We start from the raw sequence: 27,330 nt of genomic DNA, 5'->3' as shown, positions 1-27,330 counted from the left end.
ATAAAAATTTTAAAAATCAAATAAATAAATAAAAATAATTTAGGGCCGGGCGTGGTGGTGTGCTCCTTTAATTCCAGCACTCAGAAGACAGAGGTATGATCACTGTGAGTGCAAGACCACCCTGAGACGACAGTGAGTTCCAGCTAGCGAGAGATCTTACCAAAGAAAAAGAATTAAATGAAAGTACAGACTCCCCTGAAAGCACAGGAACACAGGGGGCAAAATGCCTGGAAATACTTGAACAAAACACCGATGGGATCCATCTGGACACTGCAGGCTGTGGAAAATCTGAGGCCTTCAAAACACAGGGGTGAGATGTGCATGTTGTATCTTTAAAAGGCCCTTCTGGCTCTCCTGCAGAGAATGGCATGGAGAGATGGGAAATTGAGCATGAAGCTCAAGGCGGATGAGAAATCTCAAAGGAGGTAGCTGTAAGCCCGGGTCTGTGATAGAAGAAAAGAGGAGCTTCCTCTGTGGCCCCTCCCGTGCCCCATGGCCTGCCACTAGGAAAAGGACAGTCCTAGGGAGTGGAGTGTGGCAAGTAAGGGTTTCTGAGCCAAGCTAAGGGTAGGGACAGCCTAGCCCCACATCTAGATGGGCACCCAGAGACATGCAAAACCCTGGGGCCCAGGAACTTTGCTCAAATAATAATTCCAGAAGACTTGGTTGTGAAAAAAAAATTTTATATTTCCAACAACATTCAAAACCTCAGAGCTAGCAAGTATGGGTGTAAAGATTCCCCACTGTACCCTGACAGCCTGCTGTTGCACCAGGGCCATCAGTGAGACTGGAGCACCCGGAGGGGCAGGTGGTCTTCCTCTGAGGCACAGTCCTCCCCAGGCTGCAAGCCTAGGACGGGCTTCTTTGTGGAGCCTGCAAACAGAATGAGAAACACTGGCTTGGACCTTGGTTGTTTCCCTGAAGGCAGGTGTCGGCCTTGAAAGCCTTGAAAGCTCACCATGCTTTGTGGACAGCAGGTAATTCTAGAGCTCCCCCGCTGTCCATACTTCCTTCCTTTTTCAATTTAAAAATACTATATTTAGCCAGGCGTGCGTAGTGGCGCCCGCCTTTAATCCCAGCACTCAGGGCAGGCAGAGGGAGGAGGAGTGCTGTGAGTTCGAGGCCACACTGAGACTACATAGTGAATTCTGGGTAAGTCTGGCTAGAGCAAGACTGTTTCAGGGAACAAAAAAAGAAAAAGAAAAAACTTGGGCTAGAGAGATGGCTTAGCAGTTAAGGCATTTGTCTGCAAATTCAAAGGATTCCGGTTCTATTCTCCAGGACCCACATAAGCCAGATGCACAAGGGGGTGCACGCATCTGGAGTTCGTTTGCAGTGGCTGTAGGCCCTGGCACACCCAATCTCTCCTCCCCTCTCCCCCCATCTCTTTCTCAAATAAATAAATTGTATATATATAGGGGTTTTTTTTCCCCCAAAGTAGGGTCTCACTCTAGCTCAGGCTGACCTGGAATTCACTATGTCGTCTCAGGGTGGCCTCAAATTCACAGTGATTCTCCTACCTCTGCCTCCCGAGTGCTGGGATTAAAGGCGGGCACCACCACGCCGGGCTAAATAAGATGTATTTTATAAAAACTTTATTTGTTTATGAGCAGAGAGAAAGTAGGGGCATGTCAGGGCCTCTTGTTGCTGCAAATAAACTCCAGATGCATGTGCCACTTTGTACATCTGGCTTTACATGGGTACTGGGGAATTGAACCTGGGCCAGCAGGCTTTGCAAGCAAGCACCTATAACAATTGAGCCATCTCCCCAGTCCCCTGACTTCCCTCCTCCAACCTGTGTCTCCTGAACCCCTGCCATGAGCCAGTCGGGAGCCTTTTGCCTTTCCCCAGAAGCTTCGAGTCCCAGAGCTGACAGGCTGTGTCAGAGACCAGAACATGTGAGGTGTACTGAAGAGCGGGAGAAACGTATCATGCACTCAGGGAGGGCAGAGAAAAGAGGGAGTCCATGAATAGGAAAGGGGGTGGATGTGGGCACCCTGAGGGAAGGAAGGGCACATTTAGACAGAGACAAGAGCCAGGGAAGCAAAGAGCAAGGAGAGTAGCTGCCACATCAATGGTGGTGTGGGGAATGGGAAAACAGCCCTAACCTGACCTCCACGCCATGGCAGTACAGCCTCCCAGGAACTATGTAGTATGGGCCATGTGAAGTTTGTGTCTGTAGTAGCCAGAATGGAGTGGGACAGATCTGGAGCAGAAAGGTTTGTCTGAAGGTTGGGGGTGCAAGCTGAGCCACATTACAGAGACACAGGGGTGAGGTCAAGGGCATTAGCATTAAATGAGGAGGCGGGCAGAGGCCCTCCCCTGTCCCGGGTGGAGGGGTGGAGTTACATACATGCTACCCTCTAGGACAACCATGACTGTTAGCATCTGGAATGCAGAGCTGATGTGGCCAGCAGGCAGTGGGGTACAAGATTTCTCAGCATGGAATGCTTGGGGCCAGATGAGGGGCAGGGTGACTTTCACAGTATCCTGGCATTGAAATGGAGGGAGGAAGAAGGTAAATGAAACCTGCTGGCATGTAGGCTCAGGAGACCAGTGGGTTTGTGAGCAGAAGGATGCCCATGGAGCCTCCCTACAACAGGGGTCACAGGCAACTCAGGAAGAACATGTTGGGGAGGGTTTGCCACCACAGGCACAAGCAGGTAACACTGGGCAAGAAAGGGAAAGGGGACTGGAGAGATGGTTTAGTGGTAAAGGCACTTGCCAGCAAAGCTGAAGGACCCAGGTTCGATTACCCAGCACCCACATGAAGCCAAATGCACAAGGTGGAGCATGCATTTAGGGTTCGTTTGCAGCTGACTAGAAGCCCTGGTGCCCCCATTCTCCCTCTATCTGCCTCTTTCTCTCTCTCAAATATATAAATACATAAAATTTTAAAAAAAAAAAAGGGAAAGAAAGAGAACCCATGGAAGCTGAGATGGGAGAACTCAAAGGTTAAAGAAAGAAAAAGTAGGCTACAGGGAGAGTTCATCCTCAGAATAGGCCTTTGAGGTGGGAGGAAAGAGCCCATCTTGGTGGAGGCAGCTAGGTGAAGGTATAAAAGGACATTACTAGCTGGGCATGGTGGTGCACACCTTTAATCCCAGCACTTAGGAGGCAGAGGTAGGAGGATCACCGTGAGTTCAAGGCCACCCTGAGACTCCATAGTGAATTCCAGGTCAGCCTGAGCTAGAGTGAGACCCTACCTCGAAAAAACAAAAAGGACATTACTGTGCTAGAACAGAAAGACCCTGATGAGGAGAGGCATAGGAAGTACAGGAAGCGACTTTGTGGGGCTCAAGGGGCTTGTGCAGTGAGGGAAATCTCAGGTCAGCAAGGCTGGCCTGCCAAACAAGGCTGTGCTCTGAGGGCCCCAGGATATGCCACCTGAGCAGGAAGGGGTCTTAGGGAGGGGGACAGACCCAGGGCTTGCCCAGGCCTTATGGGACAGGTCCTTGGGAACCAGCCGATTGAGCAAAGGATACGAGTGACTGAACAGTCCAGGGGGAGAGGACAGGAAAAGTGCTCAAGGGACCAATCCCTGTGGGAGGAGCGGGCATGAGCACAGCTACAAAGCAGATTCAGAAGAGGGTTTTGGATCCCAGAGCCTCCAGGCTATGGGGCCCAGCAGACACACATGCACGCACACACGCATGCACGCACGGGCACCAGAATAATGTCTTCAGGCCCACAGCTCCTCACCAGGGATGCCCGCTCCCGATGGCTCCTCACACACAGTGGGCAGTGTCTGTTCCCATGCAGCCCAGTTCACTTCCTCCACTCTGGAAGACAAGAAAGCCAGTATGCTTTCCAGACTGGAATCAAACCCCACCACCAAGTGTCTGAACTGTGTAGGGCAGGATAACAAGGAAATGTTTTGTTTTGGTTTGGTTTTTTCCCTGCAGGTCACTGGACCATCCATTGAACCCTGTCCATGTGGCAATCACACTAGATCCCCCAAGACCCGGTGCCCATGTGAGGAAGAGGGCTTCCGGGCTAGTCACAGCGGCCTGCATTGCCCAGAGCAACCAGAGGCAAGGAATTGCCAACCAGCTGTGTTTTTGCACTTTGGGTTCCGGGTTTCCTTTATAGCTGTTCCTCACACAGGAAACCCTCAGCCTCGCCCCCTGCTCAGCTGCTGCCTCCTAAGTGTCTGTTTTTGGCTGGGCATTTGCCCATCTCCTCCCCTCTCCTGATGACTCCATCTTCTCTGAGTGTGGAAAGGATAGATCTCTGTGGAAGGAGCCATAGCTCCAAGATTAGTCTGGGATGACTGCAGGGGGGGGGGGATGGAGCAGCCAGGGTGACCCCAGCACACTCTAGCTTCTCATCCAAGGGGAAGTCAGGGATCACTGAGGGAAGGGACCTTCAGCTTATGCCCCGGGGACAGGAAGGAGCAGACAGGGCTCTGAGATCCTCCTGCATCTTTTGCCCAGGTGGTGTCCTCCCCTGCTCCTGGGCCTTGCCTCTCTCAGCAGACCTGACTCCTGGCAGCCGTCCCCACTTTCAGGAGCATGGAGCCAACCTGTGCTGCAGGTGGGCCCCAAGGATTTCTGGGTGAGCAAGATCTCCATTCCCCCCCCCCAAAATGCCCACCTTGCTCACCTGAAGCACCAGCGCTCGTCAGGTCTACCATCAGGTCTGGTGCCAACTGTGAGCAGCACACCTGCCCGCTGCTTCTTCCTCCTCCACCACCAGTAACCGTTCTCCATCTCCAAGACAGAGATGGCTTTCTGGGGGGGAGGGGGCAAAAGATGCATCAGAAGCCAGGTGTGGTAGCGCATGCCTTTAATCCCAGCACTTGGGAGGCAAAGGTAGGAGGATCGCCGTGAGTGCGAGGCTACCCTGAGACTACATAGTGAATTCCAGGTCAGCCTGGGCTGGAGACCCTACCTCAGAAAAACAATAATAATGATAATAATAATAATACATCAGAAGAGCAGCCTAGAGAAAAAGGCACGCAGGGCAAGAGGAACAGGAACATAAAGTATAACCCAAGGTCCACCAAGCACATGGACTTACTCTAGCTCCTGCAGCAGACCACCTGTGTGGTTTGAAAGCCCAATCACCTGAGTCTGTTTCCTGTCTCCAGACTGAGGCAAACACCCCTCAGATGTGTGTTAGGAAGATGGCACATAAGGGAGGTTCAACGATGACTTGCTCTTACATGGTTTCTGACTCTGCGTGTCCGCCGGTGCATGTTAAGCCCTGTGGCTCCTCTCACACAAAGCCTCACAGATGAGGGCTCTGTTGCCATGACCAAGGGCAGCCATGACTGGGTAGCAAAGCTCAGCCTCCTGAGCAAGGCTCTCCCTGTATCAACTGGCCAAGGCCACCCCAACCTTTCCTTGGTCAAGCTAGGTTGGGGAGATGGCTCAGTGGGTAAAGTGCTCGCCCTTCAAGTGTGAGGATCTGAGTTCAGATTCTTGGCATCCATGTAAAATGCTGGATGTCGGGCTGGAGAGATGGCCTAGTGGTTAAGGCACTTGCTTGCAAAGCCTGAGGACACAAGTTCGATTCCCCAGTACCCATGTAAGCCAGATGCACAAGGTGGCACATGCGTCTGGAGTTTGTTTGCAGTGGCTGGAGACCCTGACATGCCCATTCTTCCTCTCTATCTACCTCTTCCTCTCTTTCTCTTTCCCAGTAAATAAATAAATAAATGCTGGGCATTGTGCTGTAAGCCTTGTAAGCCCAGCACTGGAGAGGCAGAAACACGAGGGCTGCGGGGAAGAAGGTGACGTGCAGCTGTTGCTTTACCTAGCTGGGTGTTGCATCAGGCCCACCCCTCACCACATTTTACAAGTGCAGAGCTCAGAAATGGAGCTCCACGAGGCAGGACTTTCTCGTGTTCTCTGCCGGATGGAGCTTCTGGAACTGCCCTAACCCTCCCAATAACAGGCCTGGTGGCTCACACCTACAACCTCAGCACTTGGGAGGTTGAGGCACGTGGATTCTTGTGAGTTGGGGGCCAGCCTGCACTAGATAGCAAGACCCTGTCTCACAAACAGGAAAATTTAAAAAAAAAAACAAAACAAAACATAAACTGGACCTAGTGGCACATGCCTATAATCTTAGAACCTGGAAGGCACAGCCAGGAAGATCAGAAGTATCAGAACTACAAGGTTATCCTTGGCTACATAGCAAGTTTGAGGCTATCCTGAGCTACCTCAGTGAGACATGACACTGTATCAAAGAGAAAAAAAAATAGGGCACAGCAAATGCAGAAAGGAGAGACAAGCGCAAGGTCGCACATGCCCACCAGGTGGCTCAAGCATCTGGAGTTCGCTTGCAGTGGCTGAGGCCATGGCATGCCAATTCTCTCTCTCCCTCTGTCTCTTTCGCTCTAAAATAAAAAAATAAATAAATTTTAAAAATAAGGCACAGAGTCAGGCGTGGTGGTGCATGCCTTTGATCCCAGCACTCGGGAAGCACAGGTAGGAGAATCACCATGAGTTCAAGGCCACCCTGAGACTACATAGTGAACTCCAGGTCAGCCTGGACTGGAATGAAACCCTACCTCAAAAACTCAAATAATAATAATAATAATAATAATAAGGCACAGTTGATAATGATGCCCATGGTTAAAGTGGCTGCCACATTGACACCTACTATGCACCAGCTATATACCTACTATGTGCTACCTCCTCTGAACTGAATACTTCACCTCCGAGCTTAGCTTGTCCTCACAACAACCCTAGGAAGGAAGGAATGGGTAGGAGAGCCTGGGGGCTGCTGCTGCTTCGCTGAGACCACCCAGCTGAATGTTGGACTCTGCGCAGCCCCTGCTGGGGTGGGCCAGGCTCAGCAGGGTCCCAAACACACCCAGCGGCATCGCCGGGTCTCAGGCTGAGGTGGGGAGGGGCCCCTCTCTGGTAGCGGCACCTGCAGCTTCCAGATGCTCCAGCTGTCGGTGGCCACACTGTTGACGGTCTCGCTCATGAGGGCGATGAGCATGTTGAGCAGCAGGACGTAGGTGAGGAGTACATAAGCCAGCAGCAGCAGCAGCACCACACCGCGGAAGCGCAGCTGCTCCTGGAAGGCCAGCTCGCCCATGCCAATGGTGAACTTGAAGAGCTCCAGCGAGGCATCCAGGATGCCTCCATACGGGGACGCCTCCTCCTCTTCCTCCTGGCCTAGCCTGGGCTCCTCTGCCTCTGCTGTGGCATTGTGGCTTATTGGGGCTGTCGGTTTCCTGGCCTCCCGGCTCAAGCTCACCAGGGCTGTGGGCGAGTAGGAAAGGGCTCTCAGCCTGCGAGACCGCCAGGCAGCCTAGAAGGTGTGCAGGGTGGGCAGGGGCCAGAGGGGACCTTTACCTACAGCGAAGCCAAAAAGGAAGACTAGGTAGACCAGTAGAAAGCGGAGCAGGTCTCGCAGGATGACCTGAAAGACAAACCCAAGAGCCAGACCAGGTGGTCAGTCCACTACATAAAACCCCATGAACATGGTTCCCATATACACCCCCTCATACACCGATCTGTAAAGCCCACTGATCAGAGGGATCTTTTAAAAATCTACCTCAAGGGCTGGAGAGATGGCTTAGTGGTTAAGTGCTTGCCTATGAAGCCTAAGGACCCCGGTTCGAGGCTCGATTGCCCAGGACCCACGTTAGCCAGAAGCAGTTTGTTTACGGTGGCTGGAGGCCCTGGTGCACCCATTCTCTCTCTCTCTGCCTCTTTCTCTCTCTGTTGCTCTCAAGTAAATAAATAAAAATAAACAAAAAAATTAGAGAATCTACCTCGAGAGGGCTAGAGAGATGACTCAGTGGTTAAGGTGTTTGCTTGTAAAACCTAAACACCTGAGTTTGATTCCCCAGCACACACTTAAAGCCAGATGCACAAAGTGGCTGGAGTTTGCAGCAGCTGGAGGTCCCAATGCATCCATTCTCTCTTCCTACTGTGTGTGGTGGCACACACCTTTAATCCTAGCACTTGGGAGGCAGAGATAGAAGAATTGCTGTGAATTCAAGCCAGCTTGAGACTATATGGTGAATTCCAGGTCAGCCTGGGCTAGCATGAGACCCTACTTCAGAAAACCAAAGTAATAATTATATATATATATATATGTATATATATATATGTATATATGTATGTATGTATGTATGTATATGGCCAGCCAGGCAGGGTGGCACATGGCCCATGCCTTTAGTCCCAGTACCTGGGAGGCTGATCACTGTGAGTTCGAGGCCAGCCTGGGACTACAGAGTGAGCTCCAGGTCAGCCTGGGCTAGAATGAGACTCTATCTTGAAAATATATATATTAGGGCTGGAGAGATAGCTCAGTGGTTAAGGTGTTTGCCTGCGAAGCCAAAGGACCCAGGTTCGATTCTCCAGGAGCCACATAAGCCAGATGCATAAGGTGCACATGTGTCTAGAGTTCGTTTGCAGTGGCGGGAGGCCCTGGTGTGCCCATTGTTTCTCTGTCTGTCTCTCTTCTATCTCTCTCTCTGCTTGCAAATAAATAAAATAAAACAAATACATATTAAAAATAATTATAATATGATCCCATTATACTTCCAAGTATGCAAATATATAAAAAGAATTGAAAGACAGGGGTGCATGCACAATACTGTCCACAACAGCCAGGTTGTAGAAGCAATGCAAGAGCCCACCCACTGATGAACAGGTACACAAATGAGGTCCATCCATATCACGGAATATTATTCGGTCCTAAAAGGGAAAGAATTTTTTTTTTTTTTTTTTACCTGTTTCCTTTTTGAGACATGGTCCTGCCTTGTGCAGCCAAAAGAAGGCCGCTGGGTGATGGCATCCAGCTTTGCCTGGTCTCCCTGCACCTGAGCTAGCCCCATCTCTCACCTTCTGGATCATGACACTGTAGATGCCCGTGTGCTGGAAACCACGTGTATAGTAGAGCAGGTTCAGCCAGCCCAGTACCAGCGAGGACACAAGCAGAGGCAGGTACCACTCGATGGTCATGAAACACAGCACCTGGGAGAGCACTGTGAGCAGGGCCTGGACCAGACTGCATGGGAGGAAGGTCTAGATCAACTTCCAGGACACTGGACAGTATCCCTCTGACTTCCCCTTCTGGCGAGCACCAACTACCACTTCCACTTCCACTACCTCTCTCATCTCACAGAGCCTCCATCTGCCTGGGACCCGGACTGGTCCCAGCCTGACCTCTATTTGAGGCCAGTTATTTCGCTACTGCTGTCCCCTGCGAAGTGACCCTACATGGAGGGAGTTGGGCCTCTGTAGGTTATGTGGCAAGGACTCCAGAAAGGACCCACAAAGACAGGAACATGGATGGGGGCCCAGCTGGACAGCAGCCAGGGCTCCCAGGTCTGGCAGGCACTAGGTCCTTGTCTCTTAGAATTCCCTGGGGCCCCGTGGCCTGGCCTCTAACTCCAACCTGGTTCCTTCTGCCACAGCCATCCCTCCGAGGCCCCGCGAGACAGCGTGGGGAAGGAATAAGACTCACGTACAAGAGGATCTCAAAGTAACTGTCCATGAACGAGATCCAGATGAACAGGCGTCGGCGCCAGAAGTACCATAGCTGCGGAAGAGGGGGGACAGCGGCTGTGAGCCCTGCACTCTGCGCTGCCCCTGGGAGCCTGGGTTGCAGCGCCCACATATTTCCTGCTGCGTGGAACTGGCCAGCTACCTTCCGAGGGCCCCAGACAGTAGCTTTTTTTTTACTTTTCTTTCTCAACAGCCCAACCTGGCCTTAAACTCCAAACTATTGGATTTCAGCAGTGGCTGGGATTCGTGGGCATGCGCCACCATGCTCAGTGAAGGCAGTAGCTTTGAGATGAGGGGAGGGTCTCAGGAGTCCTTCTGAAAGGTGAGAGTGAGCATGCGTGCTCCCTCTGCAACCAAACAAGAGATGCTTGCACCACATTTGCTTACACGTGGGGCTTGGGACACAAACCCAGACCAACTAGCTTCACAAGCAAGCACTTTTACCCCACTGAGCCATCTTCCTAGCTCTCAAGATAGATTTTTATTTTTATTTATTTTTGTTGTTGTTGTTGTTTGTGAGGTAGGTTTTTCTAGCCTAGGCTGGCCTGGAATTCACTATGTAATCTCAGGGTGGCCTCGAACTCATGCGATCCTCCTGCCTTTGCCTCCCAAGTGCTGGGATTAAAGGTGTGAGTCACCACGCCAGGCTTCCAGATAGCCTTTGGCCCTCCAAAGAAGGCAACCATGAAGGATACAGTGCATGCACCCATAGTCCTAGCTACTTACAAGTCTGAGGCAAGAGGAGCACTTGAAGCCAGGAGTTCGAGGTCAGCCTGGGCAATGTGGAGACCCCTGGTCCCTGTGGATCCAGATGAAGAACTTGTGTACTGCATGCACAAAGGAGAGGTCCTCTCTACCCTCTCTGTCCTCTCTCCCTGATCCTATACTGGAGTATCCTGTTCTCCAGTGCCCACATTCTGCTCCCTCTAAAACTCTCCCCGTGCCTTGGTGTCCAGCCTGAGTCCCGCAAGCCTGTTGCAGGAATCAAGATGTCCTTTTTTAATTTTTTTTTTATTTGAGAGCGACAGACAGAGAATGAGGCTAATAGAGAGAGACTGAGAGAGAGAGAGAGAGAGAGAATGGGTGTGCCAGGGCCTCCAGCCACTGCAAACGAACTCCAGACGGGTGTGCCCCCTTTTGCATCTGGCTAACGTTAGGTTTCATAGGCAAGCGCTTAACCGCTAAGCCATCTCTCCAGCCCAAGATGTCCTTTCTTGCTGAAGGAGTTAGACTGAGCCCACCCACCATTAGCTCACCGTGTGTTCTCCCTAAGTGAAGAGCACTTTGGCCAGCTGAGAGACTCTGGCTTGATTCCTGGGGAAGCAGAGCTTGTGCTGCTAACAAGAGAAGCCACCAACTACACCTCAGTACCCCAGAAAGCACAAGGTTCCAGAAGGCAAGGCTAGAACCTCTGCTGGGGTGAGGCTGGTTGGCCTGGGTGGGGCTGGGCATGGGAGTTAGTTTCCCCATCAGTGAAGAGACCGTGGTTAAACTCACTGTAGCAAAACTCCAGGTTTGCTTCTGGGTTGGCTGGGAGCTAGGTACGTGGGGACATGGGATGTGGCGGGGGTGGGGGGGAGAGTAGTCCTCACCTGACCCAAGAGAAGACAGGTGCCTCCAAGCAGGATCAAGATGTGGCCCAACAGCAGCATGGAGTTCCCGCCAGTTGCTTTCAGTGGGGTAAAGGCCTGCTAAAGGCACAAACACTCCCATAAGATGAGCCTTGGGGGCTGGAGAGATGACTTAGCGGTTAAGCACTTGCTTGTGAAGCCTAAGGACCCCGGTTCGAGGCTCGATTCCCCAGGACCCACGTTAGCCAGATGCACAAGGGGGCCGCACATGTCCGGAGTTTGTTTGTAGTGGCTGGAAGCCCTGGTGTGCCCGTTCTCTCTCTTTGCCTCTTTCTCTCTCTGTCTGTTGCTCTCAAATAAATAAATAAAAGTAACCACAAAAAAAAGATGAGCCTTGGCCCCAGCAGCTAGCCCGCCAAGAGCCACAGCTGAGGGAGGATTCTGAGCCTGCAGTATGGAGAGGCCACGGCAGACAGAACATGGGCTACAGCAAAGAGCTGGGTTCCAGTCCCTCGAGAATCACACCGAGTCACAGTTAGGAATGTGGGGTTTGTAAGTAGATTTTCTGGGCTTAGGTCACCTCTGTCACTAACAGTCTGTATGACCTTAGGTAATGCACTTAAATTCTCTATGCCTCCCTTACCTTAACAGTAAGCTGAGGAAGGGAGCCCACCACCCAGACTATTAGTATAAGCAGTCCTTAGTTACCACGGTGCCGACCACCCAGAATATTTAACTCACATCGGGCAAGAATCAGGAAGACTTCACTATCATGTAGTTAAACTTAGGGAGCTGGTTTCCAGCAAAGCTTGGGCACTCCCCTCAAGCTGCCCAGCCCCCATTAGGATCATTAGGATGGGATGGTGTCCCCTGCCTCCTCTCACGCCAAGGTTGTCTCCAGCACGTCTCCCCCAGGACACCCCACCCGGTTCTTGCCTTCTCCAGGGCAGGCTGGTGGTAGGCAACGGAGGTAAAGGCGAGCATGTAAACCAGGTAACACAGGAAGTTGAAGAGGAATCTTGGGATAAGCAGATCCCATTTTGCCTGCAGCAACTTGTTCAGTGGCTCCAAAACCACCATGCGGTGTCGGTACTGGAGCAGGAAGGGCGCAGGTACCGTTAGAAGAAGGTAGAGCCAGGGACCCTCCTCATGGCCCTCCATGCAAGGGTCAAGGGAAAGGGAGGGAAGGGGGTGAGAAGCAGGTTTCTACACCTGCAGGATCCCTGAAAAGGTCCCAGGCTTCATGGCTATAAAGTGATATATATGTATGTATGTATATATTGGTTTTCGAGGTAGGGTTTCACTCTAGCCCACGCTGACCTGGAATTCACTATGTTGTCTCAGGGTGGCCTTGAACTCATGTCTATCCTCCTACCTCTGCCCCTCCCCCCCCCCAAGTGCTGGGATTAAAGGTATGCACCCACCACGCCCGGCTACAAGATTCCTTATCACCTCACCGGACTCTTGCAATGAAAAGCGATGATCTCCAGCACTGAGTTCTCTTCCCAGCTGTCCACAGAGGCCAGGTCATACAGTGACACACGGACAGGCCCGTAGCACCACTCAGTGAACTTTCGGGACAGGGGCTGGTACGGTCCTGAGAACTCTCGCTGCAAGATGTGCCTGAAAATCTGCAAGACAGTCACATAAGCTTGCCTGCAGGGCCCCTTCCCAGGACTGATGTTGGGCCAGGGCTAGGAAATACTCAGCCCCCTGCAGAGCTGCCCACCATGTTCATATACACATGCTCACAACGCCGTGTACATGCGCCTAGAGTGTTCAAGCTCTTAGACACATCCAGCTACGTAGTGAACTGCTCGGCCTACAACCCCACATAGGCACAGCCTGACAGCCATCCTGGCTCTTTCTTTATCCCCGCTTCTGCCCCATGTCCACCTTTTCTGCTCTCCTCAGATAGCAAAGAGACTGGGGACTTGAGATCCCTTGAAATCAAGGACCATCAGCTGTATGTATATGCACTCTGTGATCGGACTCTGGAGCTTAGACCAGAAAGGTATCCCTAACCCAAAGAGGTTAAGAAGTAATTTGATTTCATGCCTGAAGAATAGGGGTAAGAAAGGCACAGACTGGAGAGTGGCTTGTACAAGCCCCACAGTCATTCCCTTAGACAACAAAGTAAGGTGCACACACACCAACAGATGCTCCAGGAAAGTTAGAAGGCAGGTAGGAAAAAGTGTTGAAACCACTACTGATGGTCACTGTGAGTTCAAGGCCAGCCTAGGACTACATAATGAATTCTAGGTCAGCCTGGGCTAGAGTGAGATCCTACTTCAACAAAAAGAAAATAAGGGCTGGAGAGATGGCTTACTGGTTAAAGCCTGCAGAGCCTAAGAACCCATATTCAACTCTCTAGATCCCACATAAGCCAAATGCATAAGGTGATGCAAGCATGCAAAGTCTCACATGTGCACAAGATGGTACACGTGTCTGGAGTTTGATTACAGTGCCTGGAGGCTTTGGCATGCCAATTCTCTCTTGTGCACACATGCACTCTCCATGTTTTGTTTTTTTTAAATTTTTTGTTCATTTTTATTTATTTATTTGAGGCAACAGAAAGAGAGAGAGAAAGAGACAGAGAGCAAGAGAGAGAATGGGTGTGCCAGGGCTTCCAGCCACTGCAAACGAACTCCAGACGCGAGCGCCCCCCTGTGCATCTGGCTAACATGGGTCCTGGGGAATCAAGCCTTGAACTGGGGTCCTTAGGCTTCACAGGCAAGCGCTTAACCGCTAAGCCATCTCTCCAGCCCCCACTCTCCATTTTTGTTGTTGTTGTTGTTGTTTGTTTGTTTAAAAAAAAACTAGTGATGTTTATTTATTTTTTATTTTTGGAGGTTTTTAAAAATTATTTATTTATTTACTTGACAGAGAAAGAGGGAGGGAGGGAGAAAGAGAGAATGGGTGCACCAGGGCCTCCAGCCACTGCAAATGAACTCCAGACACATGCGCCACCTTGTGCATCGAGCTAATGTGGGTCCTGGGGAATAGAACCAGGGTGCTTTGGCTTTGCAGACAAATGCCTTAACTGCTAAGCCATCCCTCCAGCCTGAATTTTGGAGGTTTCTTTGAAGTATGGTCTCACACTAGCCTAGGCTGACCCAGAACTCACCTTGTAGTCCCAGGCTGGTCTTGAACTCACTGTGATCCTCCTACCTCTGCCTGCCTAGTGCTGGGATTAAAGGTGTGCATCACCATGCTTGGCCTCGATAAATTTTTTTCAAGTAAGCATTGGCCATATGGGACCTAGGAGGAATTTTGAGGACTCAAGCCCTTCCTCTTTCTTTGCTCCCCAACCACCACGAGATATGCAGCTTTGCTCTACCCATGATCTCTGCTGTGATGCGGGACCTCCTTTGAGGGACACGAATGCTTCGCCAAAGTGACCGTGGACTGAGACCTCTGGAACCATGAGCCAAACGACATCTCTCCTCCTTTCTCGGGTATGTTGTCACAGCAACAGAAGCCGACTCACAGAGATGTGCTCATTGGAAATTCTCTTACTTGTGAGAGTGTTTCAGTGAAAAGTGAAAAGATCTGTACCCTAACCCAGCATCCCCAACTTGTCCTGCATTAGTTTGTGGGTGATGCCTGCCGAAGCCTAGCGAGGCAGGGAGGGGGTTCGAGGCAGTACTCACCTCGATTTTGCCCTCCTTGGCGGCCAGCTTCAGGGGTGTGAGGCCTTGCAGGTTGCAGATGTCCTCAAGCTGGACAGAGGGGCAGAGGCGGGCCCCCGCTTGCAGGAGCCCGTCGTACATGCGGATCACCAGGGCGCTGTTCTCGGGAGAGTTGTCTGCAATCATCACCAGGGCATGCAGGACCGTGTTGCCCAGGGAGTCAGCGGCCTGTAGGCTGGCAGGCTGGTGTGGGTTCTCCAGGAGATAAGTCACCACATCCCACTGCTTGGTGCACGCAGCCAGCGAAAGGGGCAGCTCGCCTGTGGGCCGAGGGGGAAGCTTGTACCTCAGGCCTCCCGGCTTCCACCAATCTACTGCTGCTCCTCAGACGGAAGGTCAGACCTCCCTCATGTAGGTTAGGCCCAGCTACCAAATAAGGGTGCAGAACCCACCAACAAGGTCCTTCTTCTCTCCCCTGTCTCTTTTTCTCTTCTTTGTCAAAGCCCAGGCTCACCACCCCTTAATTTAGAATCTGCCAGATCAGGCTGGAGAGCTGACCTAGAGGTTAAGGCATTTGTCTGCAAAGCCTAATGATCCAGGGTTGATTCCTCAGGATCCGTGTAAAGCCAGGTACACAAAGTGGCGCATGTACCTGCAATTCCTTTGCAGCAGCTGGACGCCCTGGTGCACCCATAGCCCATATTAATTCTCACTCTCTCTCTCTCTTCTTACAAATAAATAAATAATATATTATTTAGATTCTGCCTGATCAAGTTATTTTGGGTTTGAGTTTTATTGTTGTTGGTGGTGGTGGGTTTTTTTGTGGGTTTTTTTTTTTTGGTTTTTTTGAGGTAGAGTCTCACTCTAGCCCAGGCTGACCTGGAATTCACTCTGTATTCTCAGGGTGGCCTCGAACTCACTTTAATCCCAAGTGTTGGGATTAAAGGTGTGTGCCAACACACCCAGCTTGGTTAGGATTTTATATATATTATATATATAAATATATATTATATATATATAATATGATATATTATATATAATATTTAAGTATATTATATATATTATATATATATATAAAGAAATATATATGGCTTGTTTTTATATTTTTATTTATTTGAGAGAGAGAGAGAAAATGGGCATGCCAGAGTCTCTTGTCACTGCAAATGAACTCCAAGCATATGCACCACTTTGTGCATCTGGCTTTAAGTGTGTACTGAGGAAATGAACCCCCATCTTGAGAGGCTTTGCAAGCAAGCACCTTTAACCACTGAGAAATCTCTCCAGCCTGTTTGTTTGTTTTCATTTGTTTGGAGTTTTAATTTTTTTTTTTATTTGAGAGTGACAGACACAGAGAGAAAGACAGATAGAGGGAGAGAGAGAGAATGGGCGCGCCAGGGCTTCCAGCCTCTGCAAACGAACTCCAGACGCATGCGCCCCCTTGTGCATCTGGCTAATGTGGGACCTGGGGAACCGAGCCTCGAACCGGGGTCCTTAGGCTTCACAGGCAAGCGCTTAACCGCTAAGCCATCTCTCCAGCCCTGTTTGGAGTTTTTCTGATAAAAATCGAACCCAGGGCTGGGTATGGTGGCTCACACCTTCAATCTCTTGGGAGGCAGAGGCAGGAGGATCACCATGAGCTTGAGGCCACCCTGAAAGACTACAAAGTGAATTAGAGTGAGACCCTACCTTGAAAATATCAAACCTAGGACCTTCCACATGCTAAGCCCATGCTCTACCGCTGAGCTACACCTGGTTTTTGCCTGGTTGAGTCTTGACATAGGGCAGTTCTTGCAGCCTCCTCCTTTTAAGCTGGGCTTGTGTACATGCAGAGCATCTCTGACCAATCAAGGATAAAGAATCTCTTTAAGCAAACTGCATCTATCCAGCCTGGTGAGTAGAAGTAAGACCCATCAGGGTGAGGCTGGGTTTATGTGCCAGCTCTGCCAATCACTAACCATGATGACCTTGGACAAGGTCTTAATCTCTCTGTGCCTCAACATCTTCAAGAGCAGTTCACCCACCGAAATAGAAGCAAGTTCCTTGGTGCTTCTGGAAGAAGTGGCCACAGGCCCGGGCATTCACATTTGCCCCATTCTCCACCAGGAGCTTCACACACTGAAGACTCCTCTTCTCGATGGCAATATGCAGGGCACTGTGACCTCGATAGTACTCATCCGTGCACTGGGCATTGACGAGGGGTTGAGGGTTGCCAGAATTCCGGTCGATCTGCAGCAGTGGCAGGATGCACGCATTGACCCCATCCTGAAGGTTCAGCACAGCCTTCATCAGACATGTCTTCCCTGTGGAGCCCTCTGCAAGAAAGGGAGGGAGAAACACGCCACAGTCCTCCAGAATGGAACACCAGGCTGCCAGCCAGCTTGTATGGCAAGGCTGGGCTCTTTGCTTGTAAAGCCTATCTGCCTGGGTTCAATTCCCCAGCACATACATAAAGCTGGATATAAGTGGCACAGTTGTTTAATTGCAACAGCAAAAGATCCTGGCATGCCTCCCCACACACACATGTATGTATGCATACACATGTGTGCACATACAAATAAATAAATAAAAATTAATGAGAAAGAGAGAGAGAAAGAATGGGTACACCAGCACCTCTAGCCACTTGTGCACATGTGCAACCTTGCACACTTGCATGTATGTGCCACTTTGTGCATCTGGCTTATGTGGGACCTGGGGAATCAAACATGGATCCTTAGGCTTTGCAGGCAAGAGCCTTAACTGCTAAGCCATTTCTCCAGCCCAACAAATATTTTTTTTTAAAGGACAAAAGGGTCTAGAGAGATGGTTCAGCAGTTAAAGGTGCTTGCTTACAAATCCTGATGGCCCAGGTTTAACTCCCTAGTACCCACATAAAGCCAGATGCACAAAGTGGCACATACATCTGGAGTTCCTTTACAGTGACAGGAGGTCCTGACATGCCCATACTCATTCTCTCTCACTCTCTGCCTGCTCTTCTCTCTCTCAAATACATAAATAAAAAATATTTTAATCCAGACATGGTGGCGCACACCTTTAATCCCAGCACTCAGGAGGCAGAGGTAGGAAGATTGCTGTGAGTTTGAGACCACACTAAGACTACGTAGTGAATTCCAGGTCAGCCTGAGCTAGAGTAAGACCCTACCTCGAAAAACCAAATAATAATCATAATCATAATATTTTAAAGGGGGGAGGGAGTTCAAGGTTATTCTCAGCTACTAGTGAATTTGAGGCCCTGTCTTAAAAAAAAAAAAAAAAGGGAAGGAAGGAAGAAACAAAGAATATCCATGGCAGAATTTACAAGTAGCTCCTTCAACCATTTTCCTTTAAAAAAAATTTTTTTTTAATTTATTTGCAAGCAGAGGGAGACAGAGAGAAGAAAGAGAGAGACAGACTCTGGTTCAAATAAAAACAGGCAAAAGAGTGATAGAGAAAGACACCTGGAGTCTGGCTCCAGCCACCACAGTTGCAAGGGCACACAGACATACAAATACTAACACCCCCCCCACACACACACACAGCAAGCTGGAGAAACAATAACAAAATCTTGCTCAGCAGTGGCTAAAGTGACTGAAACATGAACTGAAATGGAAAATGCTATAAAATGTGTAAAATGGGCATGGGGAGATGGCTCGGCAGTTAAAGGCACTTGCTTGTGAAGTCTGATAGCCTGGGTTTGAGTTCTCGGTACCCATATAAAGCCAGATGCACCAGGTAGCTCAAAATGTGGAGTTTGTTTGCAATGGCAAGAAGCCCTGGCACCCCTATTCTCTCTCATTCTCAAATAAATTTTAAGAAATAGCCAGGCACGGTGGTGCACGCCTTTAATTCCAGCACTTGGGAGGCAGAGGTAGGAGGATAACTGTGAGTTCGAGGCCAGTCTGAGACTACATAGTGATTTCCAGGTCAGCCTGGACTAGAGCAAGAACCTACCCCCCCCCAAAGGGCTGGAGTGATAGCTTAGTGGTTAAGGCATTTGCCTGCAAAGCCTAAGGACTCAGGTTCAATTCCCCAGTACCCACGAAAGCCAGATGCACAAGGTGGCGCATGCACCTAGAGTCCGTTTGCAGCAGCTGAAAGTCCTGGCACACCCATTCTCTCCATTTGCCTCTCTCACTCCCTCAAATAAACAAATAAAATATTAAAACTATGTACATATATTATTTATTTATTTATTTGCAGAAGAGAGAAATAGAAGAGAGACATTGGGTGCACCAAGGGTTCCAAGCTGCTGCAAACAGACTTCAGACACATGTGCCACTCAAAAAAAATTTTTGAATATTTTATTTATTTATTTATTTTAGACACATACACAGAGAGAGAGAGAGAGAAAGAGAGAGAATGGGCATGCCAGAACCTCTCGCCATTGCAAGCGAACTCCAGACACATGTGCCACCCTGTGCAGCTGGATTACATGGGTACTAGGGAATCAAACCCGAGTCCCTAGGCTTCACAGACAAGCGAAATGAATGTAAAATGAATCCAGGTGTGGCAGCACAATTCTATAATTCCAGCACTCAGAGGGCTAAAGCGGGAGGTTGTGAGTTCAAGGCTAGCCTGAGCTTCATAACAAGATTCCATCTCAAAAACAAATTTCAGCCAAGTATGGTGGCACACACCTTTAATCCCACTACTTGGGAAGCAGAGGTAGTAGGATCGTGAAGAGTTTGAGAGGCCACCCTGAGACTTCATAGTGAATTCCAGGTCAGCCTGAGCTAGAGTAAAACCTTACCTTGAAAACAAAACAAAAAAATTAAAAGGAAGAAAAAGAATAAGATGTACTAAGTTTGTTAGGGGGGCATGGACTATCACATTGCAAATTAGTTGCAACATCTCATTTTAAAAAATATTTTATTTTGGGCTGGAGAGATGGCTTAGCGGTTTAGCGCTTGCCTTTGAAGCCTAAGGACCCCGGTTGGAGGCTTGGTTCCCCAGGTCCCACGTTAGCCAGATGCACAAGGGGGCGCACGCGTCTGGAGTTCGTTTGCAGAGGCTGGAAGCCCTGGGGCGCCCATTCTCTCTCTCTCCCTCTACCTGTCTTTCTCTCTGTTTCTGTCGCTCTCAAATAAATAAATTAATTATTAAAAAAATATTTTTATTTATTTATTTATTCATTTGATAGAGAAAGAGTGGGGGAGAGAGATAGAAAGACAAAGAATGGGCACGACAGGGCCTCCAGCCACTGAAAACAAACTCCAGACGCGTGCACCCCCTTGTGCATCTGGTTTACGTGGGTCCTGGGGAATCAAACCTGGGTCCTTTGGCTTTGCAGGCAAATGCCTTAACCGCTAAGCCATCCCTCCATCCCAGCAACACCTCATTTTTACAAACATATATCTAATGTGCTAAGAAAGTCTGAGATGATCCCAAACCATTAACAGTGGGCCAGGTTGTGGCTGGTTTTCTGTGGCCTTCATACATTTCCTTATGGCTTTGAATCTTCTAATATGCACATGTTATTTGTCTAATCAGACCAAACAATAAAAGGATTTAGATTTGGGGCAATGACCCTCGGTGATGGGTGAGTGTATGGTATATGTGTTATAGACTGTGTCTCAGTAACAGAGGGAGAGAGAGAGAGAGAGAGAGAAAGAGCTTTTAAGTGTCCATTCAGCCACTGAAATGGACTAGGGTGGCAGAGGCAGGCTCTGCTCCCCGCACAGACACTGGGCTGCTAAGAACAGCGGCGCCTCTGCTGCAGAACACAGTGGACACCACAGGGCAGGGTCTACCTGTGTACTCCGAGTCAGTGAGGTACTTGCTGGTCCGGCACAGGTACTCTGATAGTCCAGCTAGTTCCTCAGGGACACCCCGCGACACCACGCTGAAGAGTCGGTCACGGTCAAAGCGGTTTGGGTCCTTTTCACTGTGGGGGGGGGGATGTAGATTGTGATTCATGTTGGAGAAGGACCAACCCGCAGAAAGCCGCTACCCCAGGAAGCATCTGCAGGGAGTCTACAAGCCCTGTGTAGCCCACAGGTTACACGGGAAATCTTCTGAGGATCTCTTCCTTCCTAGGGCCAACTAAGGAAACCCCACATGCTCCAAGCCCCAGGTGAAGAAGAAAGACTTGTCAGGATACTAATATGCTGCACGCCCATGGCTCTGTTCATCCCTGGTAATCTTCAGTATGAAGTGCTTATAATTTTCCAGGTTCCCTGATGCCTCGTGTTTCAAGACTTGGTATCCCAGACCTATCCCTTAGGGTGACCCTTGAATTTTTGTATGGTTTGATCAGAGTTGCAGGAGGTACCTGGAAACGGATGCCTGCTGCATTCATCACTGACTGCAAAGAAGAAATGGAGGGCTGGAGAGATGGCTTAGCAGTTAAGCACTTGCCTGTGAAGCCTAAGGATGCTGGTTCGAGGCTCGGTTCCCCAGGACCCACGTTAGCCAGATGCACAAGGGGGTGCATGCGTCTGGAGTTTGTTTGCAGTGGCTGGAGGCCCTGGCATGCCCATTTTCTCTCTATTTGCCTCTTTCTCTCTCTCTGTCTGTTGCTCTCAAATAAATAAAAATGCATAAAAGCCAGGCGTGGTGGCACACGCCTTTAATCCCAGCACTCGGGAGGCAGAGGTAGGAGGATCGCCATGAGTTCGAGGCCACCCTGAGACTACAGAGTTAATTCCAGGTCAGCCTGGACCAGAGTGAGACCCTACCTCAAAAAACCAAAAAAAAAAAAAAAAAAGCATAAAATTTTTTTTTAAAGGAAATGGAGAGGGTGCTGGAGGTATAGCTCAGTGCTAAAGTGCTTGCTTAATATGCATAAGGCCCTAAATTCCATCCCCAACACCAGGAAAAAAAAAAACAGGTGCTGGGCATGGTGGCACAAGACTGATCCCAGCACTTGGGAGGCAGAGGTAGGAGGATTGGTATGAGTTCAAGGCCACCCTAAGACTACATAGTGAATTTCAGGTCAGCCTGGGCTAGAGTGAAACCCTACCTCAAAAAAAACCAAAAAGCTCTTTACTTTTCTCAAGAATGATAGAGAATTTAATCACCCTATTCTCCATTAGTCTCAGTGCAGAACTGGGGCTGCTGTGGGAACTGTCGAAGGCCAGGCCCTATCTGAACCCTTTAGAGAGATTCTGGGCTGGGCTGTTCCCCAGAAATAGAATGTCACATGGGGTCACAAATGCTGACCCTGGTTTCACTGCGAAGTCACACTTCTGAGAAGTTTCTCCAAGTCAGCCTAGAAAAGGCCTTGTAATTCATCAGACAGGATCTGACGTCCTCTGGTGAGGGAGATGTTGCCTGGCGTCATGTCTATTTCCTTCAGCGAGTCACTTGGTTGCAACCTGACAACCTCTCTTAATCTATTTTCCTCTTTGAAAAATGGGAATATTCCACGGCTAATTTAAGAATGCAAAGAAACAATATAAACAAAGTGCTCAGCACTTAGAGGGCTTGGCACATAGCAAGTTAAAGACCCAAACTACAATCATTAATAAGCAGGTCTGGGTCTTATATTCACAGGCCCACTTAAGTCCTGAGATCATGAACAAGAGTTATGAGGAGACAAAGTAAGAGGCAGGAGGCTACTTCATGCTTTAGAGACCCTCAGGTCTCAGCTTAAAATCTCCCGTGGAAAGCTGGGTGAGGCCACTCATGTGTTTAACTAGCACTGGTGAGGCTGAAGTATAAGGGATTCTGAGTTAGAAGCCAGCCTGGGAGACAGAGTGAGTTCCAAAGTCAGCCTGGTCTAGAGTGGCATGTCCCCACCACGCAAGAGGTTCACCACAAATTGGGGACCACCCTGAGAGAGATGGATCAGCAGTTAAGGTGCTTGCCTGCAAAGCCTAAAGACTCAGATTTGATTCCCTAGGACCCATGTAAAGCCAGATGTACAAGGTAGTGCATGCATCTGGAGTTCATTTTCAGTGGCTGGAGGCCCTAGTGAACCCATTCATTTTCTCTCTCTCTCTGTTTCTCTCAAATAAATAAATATAATATATTTTATTTTTTTCGAGGTAGAGTCTTACTCTAGCCCAGGCTGACCTGGAATTCACTATGTAATCTCAAGGTGGCCTTGAACTCCTGGCGATCCTCTACCTCTGCCTCCCAAGTGCTGGGATTAAAGGCGTGAGCCACCACACCCAGCTTAATACATAAATAAAATATTTTTAAAAAGATCTGTCTCAAAACGCAAACAAATCTCCTAGGGAATGAGCCAATCTTGAAGCCACACAGCCACGATGAGATCACAGCCGGTCCTTGTCCCCTCAACAGCAGCAAAGTGTCTGCGTCTCCCTGGCCAGACACAGCATCATCCACTCAGCAGATCGCATAGTCACAATGTGACCATGAGGGGCTCTGCTGTAGCCCTGAGGACTGGCTGGCTGGGACATGGGGCCATTTGAAGATGGGATTGAGGTCTTCGAACAGCGAAGCCATGAAGGGTAAGGGCTGAAGCTCAAAGGACATTCTGTCTCTATCAGGCCAGCTACGCTGCTGGCAGAAGCTTCCCATGCATCCTGGCTCTGCTGCTGCTGAATCTACCCGAGAGGGCTGGAGAGATGGCTTAGCAGTAAAGGCTCTTGCCTGTGAAGCCTAAGGATCCAGGTATGATTCCCCAGGATCCATGTAAGCCAGATGCACAAGGTGGTGCATGCATCTGGAGTTGGTTTGCAGAGGCTGAAGGCCCTGACACACCCATTTTCTCTAGCTCTCTCTGTCTCCCTCTTTCTCTCTGTCTCTCTCAAATAAATAAGTTAAATATTTTTTAATGATAAATTTTTTTATTATTTATTTGTTTGTTTGTTTGAGAGAGAGAGAGAGACAGGATGGGCACTCCAGGGCCTCCAGCCACAGCAAACGAACTCCAGATGCATGCGCCCCCTTGTGCATCTGGCTTACGTGGGACCTGGGGAACCGAGCTTCGAACCGTGTCACAGGCAAGCGCTTAACTGCTAAGCCATCTCTCCAGCCCAAATTAAATATTTTTCAAGATTCTGCCCAAGGTTCCCCCACACAAACAGCACAGGGGGCCAAGGCTGGTGATCACATCTGAGGCGTGAGCAGGGAGGGATGGACTTTCCTGGCAGTCTTGCTAACCTGTAAGACTTCTCCAGCCTCCCAAGGGAAAAGCTAGGTTCAGCATTCCCAGCCCCCAGCAGGATGGGAAGCAGAACCTGCAGATTCAGTGCTAGCCAGTAGCCAGACCACAGGGAAAGCAAAGCACAGAGGACTATGAGCAGAAGCCCATCACCTCCCCACCCCCACCCCCATCCCCATCCCACACCTGGGATCCATATTGCCTGAGCGACAGCTTCAGCTCTGAGGCAGAGCAAAGGAAGCACTTGGTACATTTTCATTTGTCCTGAATGCACTGTGGATCCAGGTCCCCACACCAGTGACACGGGCGCCATGATGGGTGGAGGAGTCAGAGCACTGATGAGGGGGGACTTGACAGTGCAGTTGCATACTTGGGACTAAAGAGTGTGCCCTGCAAAAACCTGACCTTGACAGAAGGCCATGAATGGGGAAGGTTCTGGAAGGAGCAACCCCAGAGAGCCCAGCAGAAATCGGTCTGTTAGGATTAGAAGCCACCGCAGCCAGACTATGGAGGGAGAAAGGCATTATTAGGCCTGGTTTGGTCACTGAGTCTGACTTGGGGTGCTCTGTGGGAGCTGAGTGTGAAGGGGTGGCCCTCTTGCCCCATCGCCATCTACTGCCTTACCTGACACCTGCCCCCTTTCGGTAGTTGAGATTCACTTTGATCTGAGGGGAGAAATTCCGGTCCTCGCCCTGGAATGGTGACTCCATGGGTGGCGGCCCACGCTGCCTTGTCTTCCCGTCAGTACCATTTTCTTCCTCTCCCTCGGTAGTCTCCAGCCTGAAAGCTGGGGGGCTGGAGGGTGAGGTCATCGTAGAGGAGGAGCCTGTCTGTTACAGCCAGAAACTTCTATGGCACTGGAGATATCAGAGATCCCTTCTTCCTCCCAACCCCTGATGGGGCTGGCCTGACTGGCACCTGAAGAAGGAGATGTTGAGAAGCTGAGAGCAAGTTGCCCCACAGGGTACGAGCTCAGCCTTACAGCGGAGCAAATGAGCCCGAAAGGGAGGAGGCTCAGGAAAGGGCATGGGAAGCCAGCCACAGGAGGGCGGCCATGCCCTAGGGGCTGGGACCTGATGGGGGTTCTCTTTGACATTGTCTCCCAGGAAGAGTCACGACTGTCCCCAATTCCCCCCCCCCCCGGGGAAGTCCTGATGCCTGGGAGACCTTAACCCTTATTCCATGGATAATGCATGTTTGTGTTCATAGCACCACCCTTTTTCTACAAAACGTCGTGCCCAGGGCTGACCGGCTCCCCACCCTAGCCCAGCCGCCAGCACAGATAAAAGTGCACTTGCTAGACTGGTGCAGAGGGGAGATCTCAGAGGGAGCTGTTGGGGGAAAACTCCTCCTTTCGTTGTCAGGACTGAGGTTCAGAAAAGGGGAAGTGACTTTCTCAGCGTCACCAGCTACTGACAGAGCTGTGTCTGAAACCACCTCATTTTGCATCACCATGTTCCTCTTCAAGCACGCTCAGATTCTCTCAGGACCCATCTATATTTTCAGTCTGACTCATGTCCCCGGGGGCACCAAATGCCACCAGGACAGGGGCTTCTGAGCGAGTGCTGGGACAGCTCTTCTCAATGGCCGACAAGCTGGGTGGCCTCCTTACTTCAGGCCCAGGCTGGGACCGGAGTCAGCTGACGGCTCGACCTCACCCACCCTACGGAAAAGCTGCAACCACAGCCTCCATCACATGGCAAGGGGAGGGCCATAGTGAGGTCTGAGGGGACCCCACTGTCCCGGGTTGGGTAGGAGCAAAAGAAGGAAAGAGCCAGAGCTGGGTCAGGGGACAGCAAGGGTATAGCGCTGGGAGGAAGGAGTAGAGAGGGCCAGGGCCCTGAGGGGCAGTGGTAGTGGGGGCCCTTGGGTCCACTCCCAAGCAGCCACAGGCTCTCAGAGACCTGGGTGGGTCATTTTCCACAATAGCCAGGGGACCTTCCTGGCTACCTTCACCCTTGCAGTTGTGACCCACCATCTTTTCTGCCCAGCTAGGGCAGAGGCATCCTTCCTGGCACAGCCTTGCTTACGTCCTCAAGCAAATCGTGGCCCACGCTGCTTCGCCCACTACTACTCCCCAGGCTCTAGCAGCAACAGCTGTCTGCCCCAGCCAGCGCCTACACCTATCTCCTGGGAGCCCCCCACCCTGGAAGCAGAGGCCTGGGGGTCCACGAGGAAGACCCTGGCTCCAATCTGGATAAGCGAAGAGAAGCCACTCGGCTTTCCCCCACGCGGATCGTTTGCTGTCAGGCGTGGCACCGTCTGACGTCCCCTGGATTTGCCCACCGACTTACCTCGCAGGCCAAAGCCGGGGCGTGGCGGCGGCGGCGGCGGCGGGCCCCGGGGATCCCCAGCCGCCTTCTGCAGCGGCGGGCGGGCGAGAGGAAGTGCAGCCGGGAGGGGCTGACAGCTGAGGGGCCGCGGGATCCCCCTCACCCACTTCCCAGCTACGGCTGGTGGTGGGAGGGCTGCAGTCTGTCCGTGGACAGCGCGGGTGCCCCGTTAGGACCGCCTGGATACCGGAGAGTGACCATCTGCCCCACTGGCCACACCCTGCTCTCGGGAAGACTGCGCCCCGCCCCTGCATCCGCCCCCCACCCCCACTGCTTAGCCTGAGGTCCCAGGTAGGGGTGGGGCAATCGGAGGCAGCCCTGTGGTGCTGGGGGTCTTGCCTCTAGCTGGAGCTGACATGGGATGTATGGGATGTGGAATGTGGGGATTTTTTTTTTTTTTCGAGGTAGGGTCTCACTCTAGCCCAGGCTGACCTGGAATTCACTCTGGAGACTCAGGGTGGCCTCGAACTCACGGCGATCCTCCTACCTCTGCCTCCCGAGTGCTGGGATTAAAGGCGTGCGCCACCACGCCCAGCGGGATGTGGGTTGTTTTTTTGTTGTTTTTTTTTTTGCACACACACACACACACACACACACACACACACATGCCCTTTCCTACCACCACCATGTGCTTTCCAGAAGCCATTTGGCTCACAGCTAGGCGCAGGTTGACCCATCACCTAGGGAAGGAAAAGTAACGGGACAGCCCCGGGGGAGAGAAGCGGTTCAAGCCCAAGAGCTATTCCAAAACGTGCAGCCCCACCGGCCCAGACGCCTTCTCACCTGTGGGAGGAGGGGGTTTCCCGCGTCCCCCCGACCCCAGACGTCCAAGTTCCTTAGGTAAGAGGACTTCCAGCACTGACCAGCAGGTGGGGCAGCGGGAGGCCGAAATTGGCTGCACAGCGGTAGTCGGGGCTCAGCTTTGGGGTTTGGAGATAAGCGATCCAGGGAGTCCTGGGACTGACTCCTCTCCCTCTCCCTTGTTCACACAAGCTGCCCCAGTTTTATCGCCAAAGTTTGTCTGTTCGGTCGAAACCACTAGCTTCTCTTCCCAGAAAAACGTCAGCCACCTCCACACTGGTCTCCCTGTCTCATTCACTCTGGGCCCACCAACAGGCTCATAGTGCATTCTCCTTATAGAAACAAACCAAAGGCTTGCCTAACACGTGTAAGGCCCGGAGTTTGATCCCCATCATCAATCACTGAACAAAAACTAACTAACTAAATAAATAAATAGGGCTGGAGAGATGGCTTCTTGGTTAC

General features: G+C 50.7%; 1 protein-coding gene across 3 annotated transcripts; it reads right to left on the bottom strand.

Moving 5' to 3' along the window:
- Positions 1-666: 666 nt before the first annotated feature.
- On the bottom strand, positions 667-26,873 carry Trpv2 (transient receptor potential cation channel subfamily V member 2). Of its 3 annotated transcripts, none has more exons than XM_045131830.1 (15): positions 26,851-26,873; positions 24,359-24,652; positions 20,412-20,545; positions 16,707-16,997; positions 14,707-15,005; positions 12,511-12,684; positions 11,990-12,145; positions 11,075-11,173; positions 9,446-9,516; positions 8,817-8,982; positions 7,317-7,383; positions 6,886-7,223; positions 4,606-4,733; positions 3,703-3,782; positions 667-873 (listed from the first exon to the last, which is right to left on the bottom strand). In XM_045131830.1, the coding sequence occupies exons 2-15, from the start codon at positions 24,544-24,546 to the stop codon at positions 779-781; spliced, it is 2,286 nt and encodes a 761-aa protein (XP_044987765.1). In that variant the 5' UTR covers positions 24,547-24,652; positions 26,851-26,873; the 3' UTR covers positions 667-778. The 3 variants fall into 3 exon arrangements, with proteins under 3 accessions (XP_044987765.1, XP_004663161.2, XP_044987766.1); XM_004663104.2 differs by lacking the exon at positions 26,851-26,873 and adding an exon at positions 26,029-26,260; XM_045131831.1 differs by lacking the exon at positions 26,851-26,873 and adding an exon at positions 26,029-26,260 and having other exon boundaries at positions 11,075-11,170.
- Between the last annotated feature and the right edge of the window lie 457 nt (positions 26,874-27,330).

Source organism: Jaculus jaculus, chromosome 12 (assembly GCF_020740685.1).
Source record: "Jaculus jaculus isolate mJacJac1 chromosome 12, mJacJac1.mat.Y.cur, whole genome shotgun sequence".
Classification (NCBI taxonomy): Eukaryota; Metazoa; Chordata; class Mammalia; order Rodentia; family Dipodidae; genus Jaculus; species Jaculus jaculus.
The sequence above is the reverse complement of the archived record's forward strand: the minus strand, read 5'-3'. Positions and strand labels throughout refer to the sequence as shown.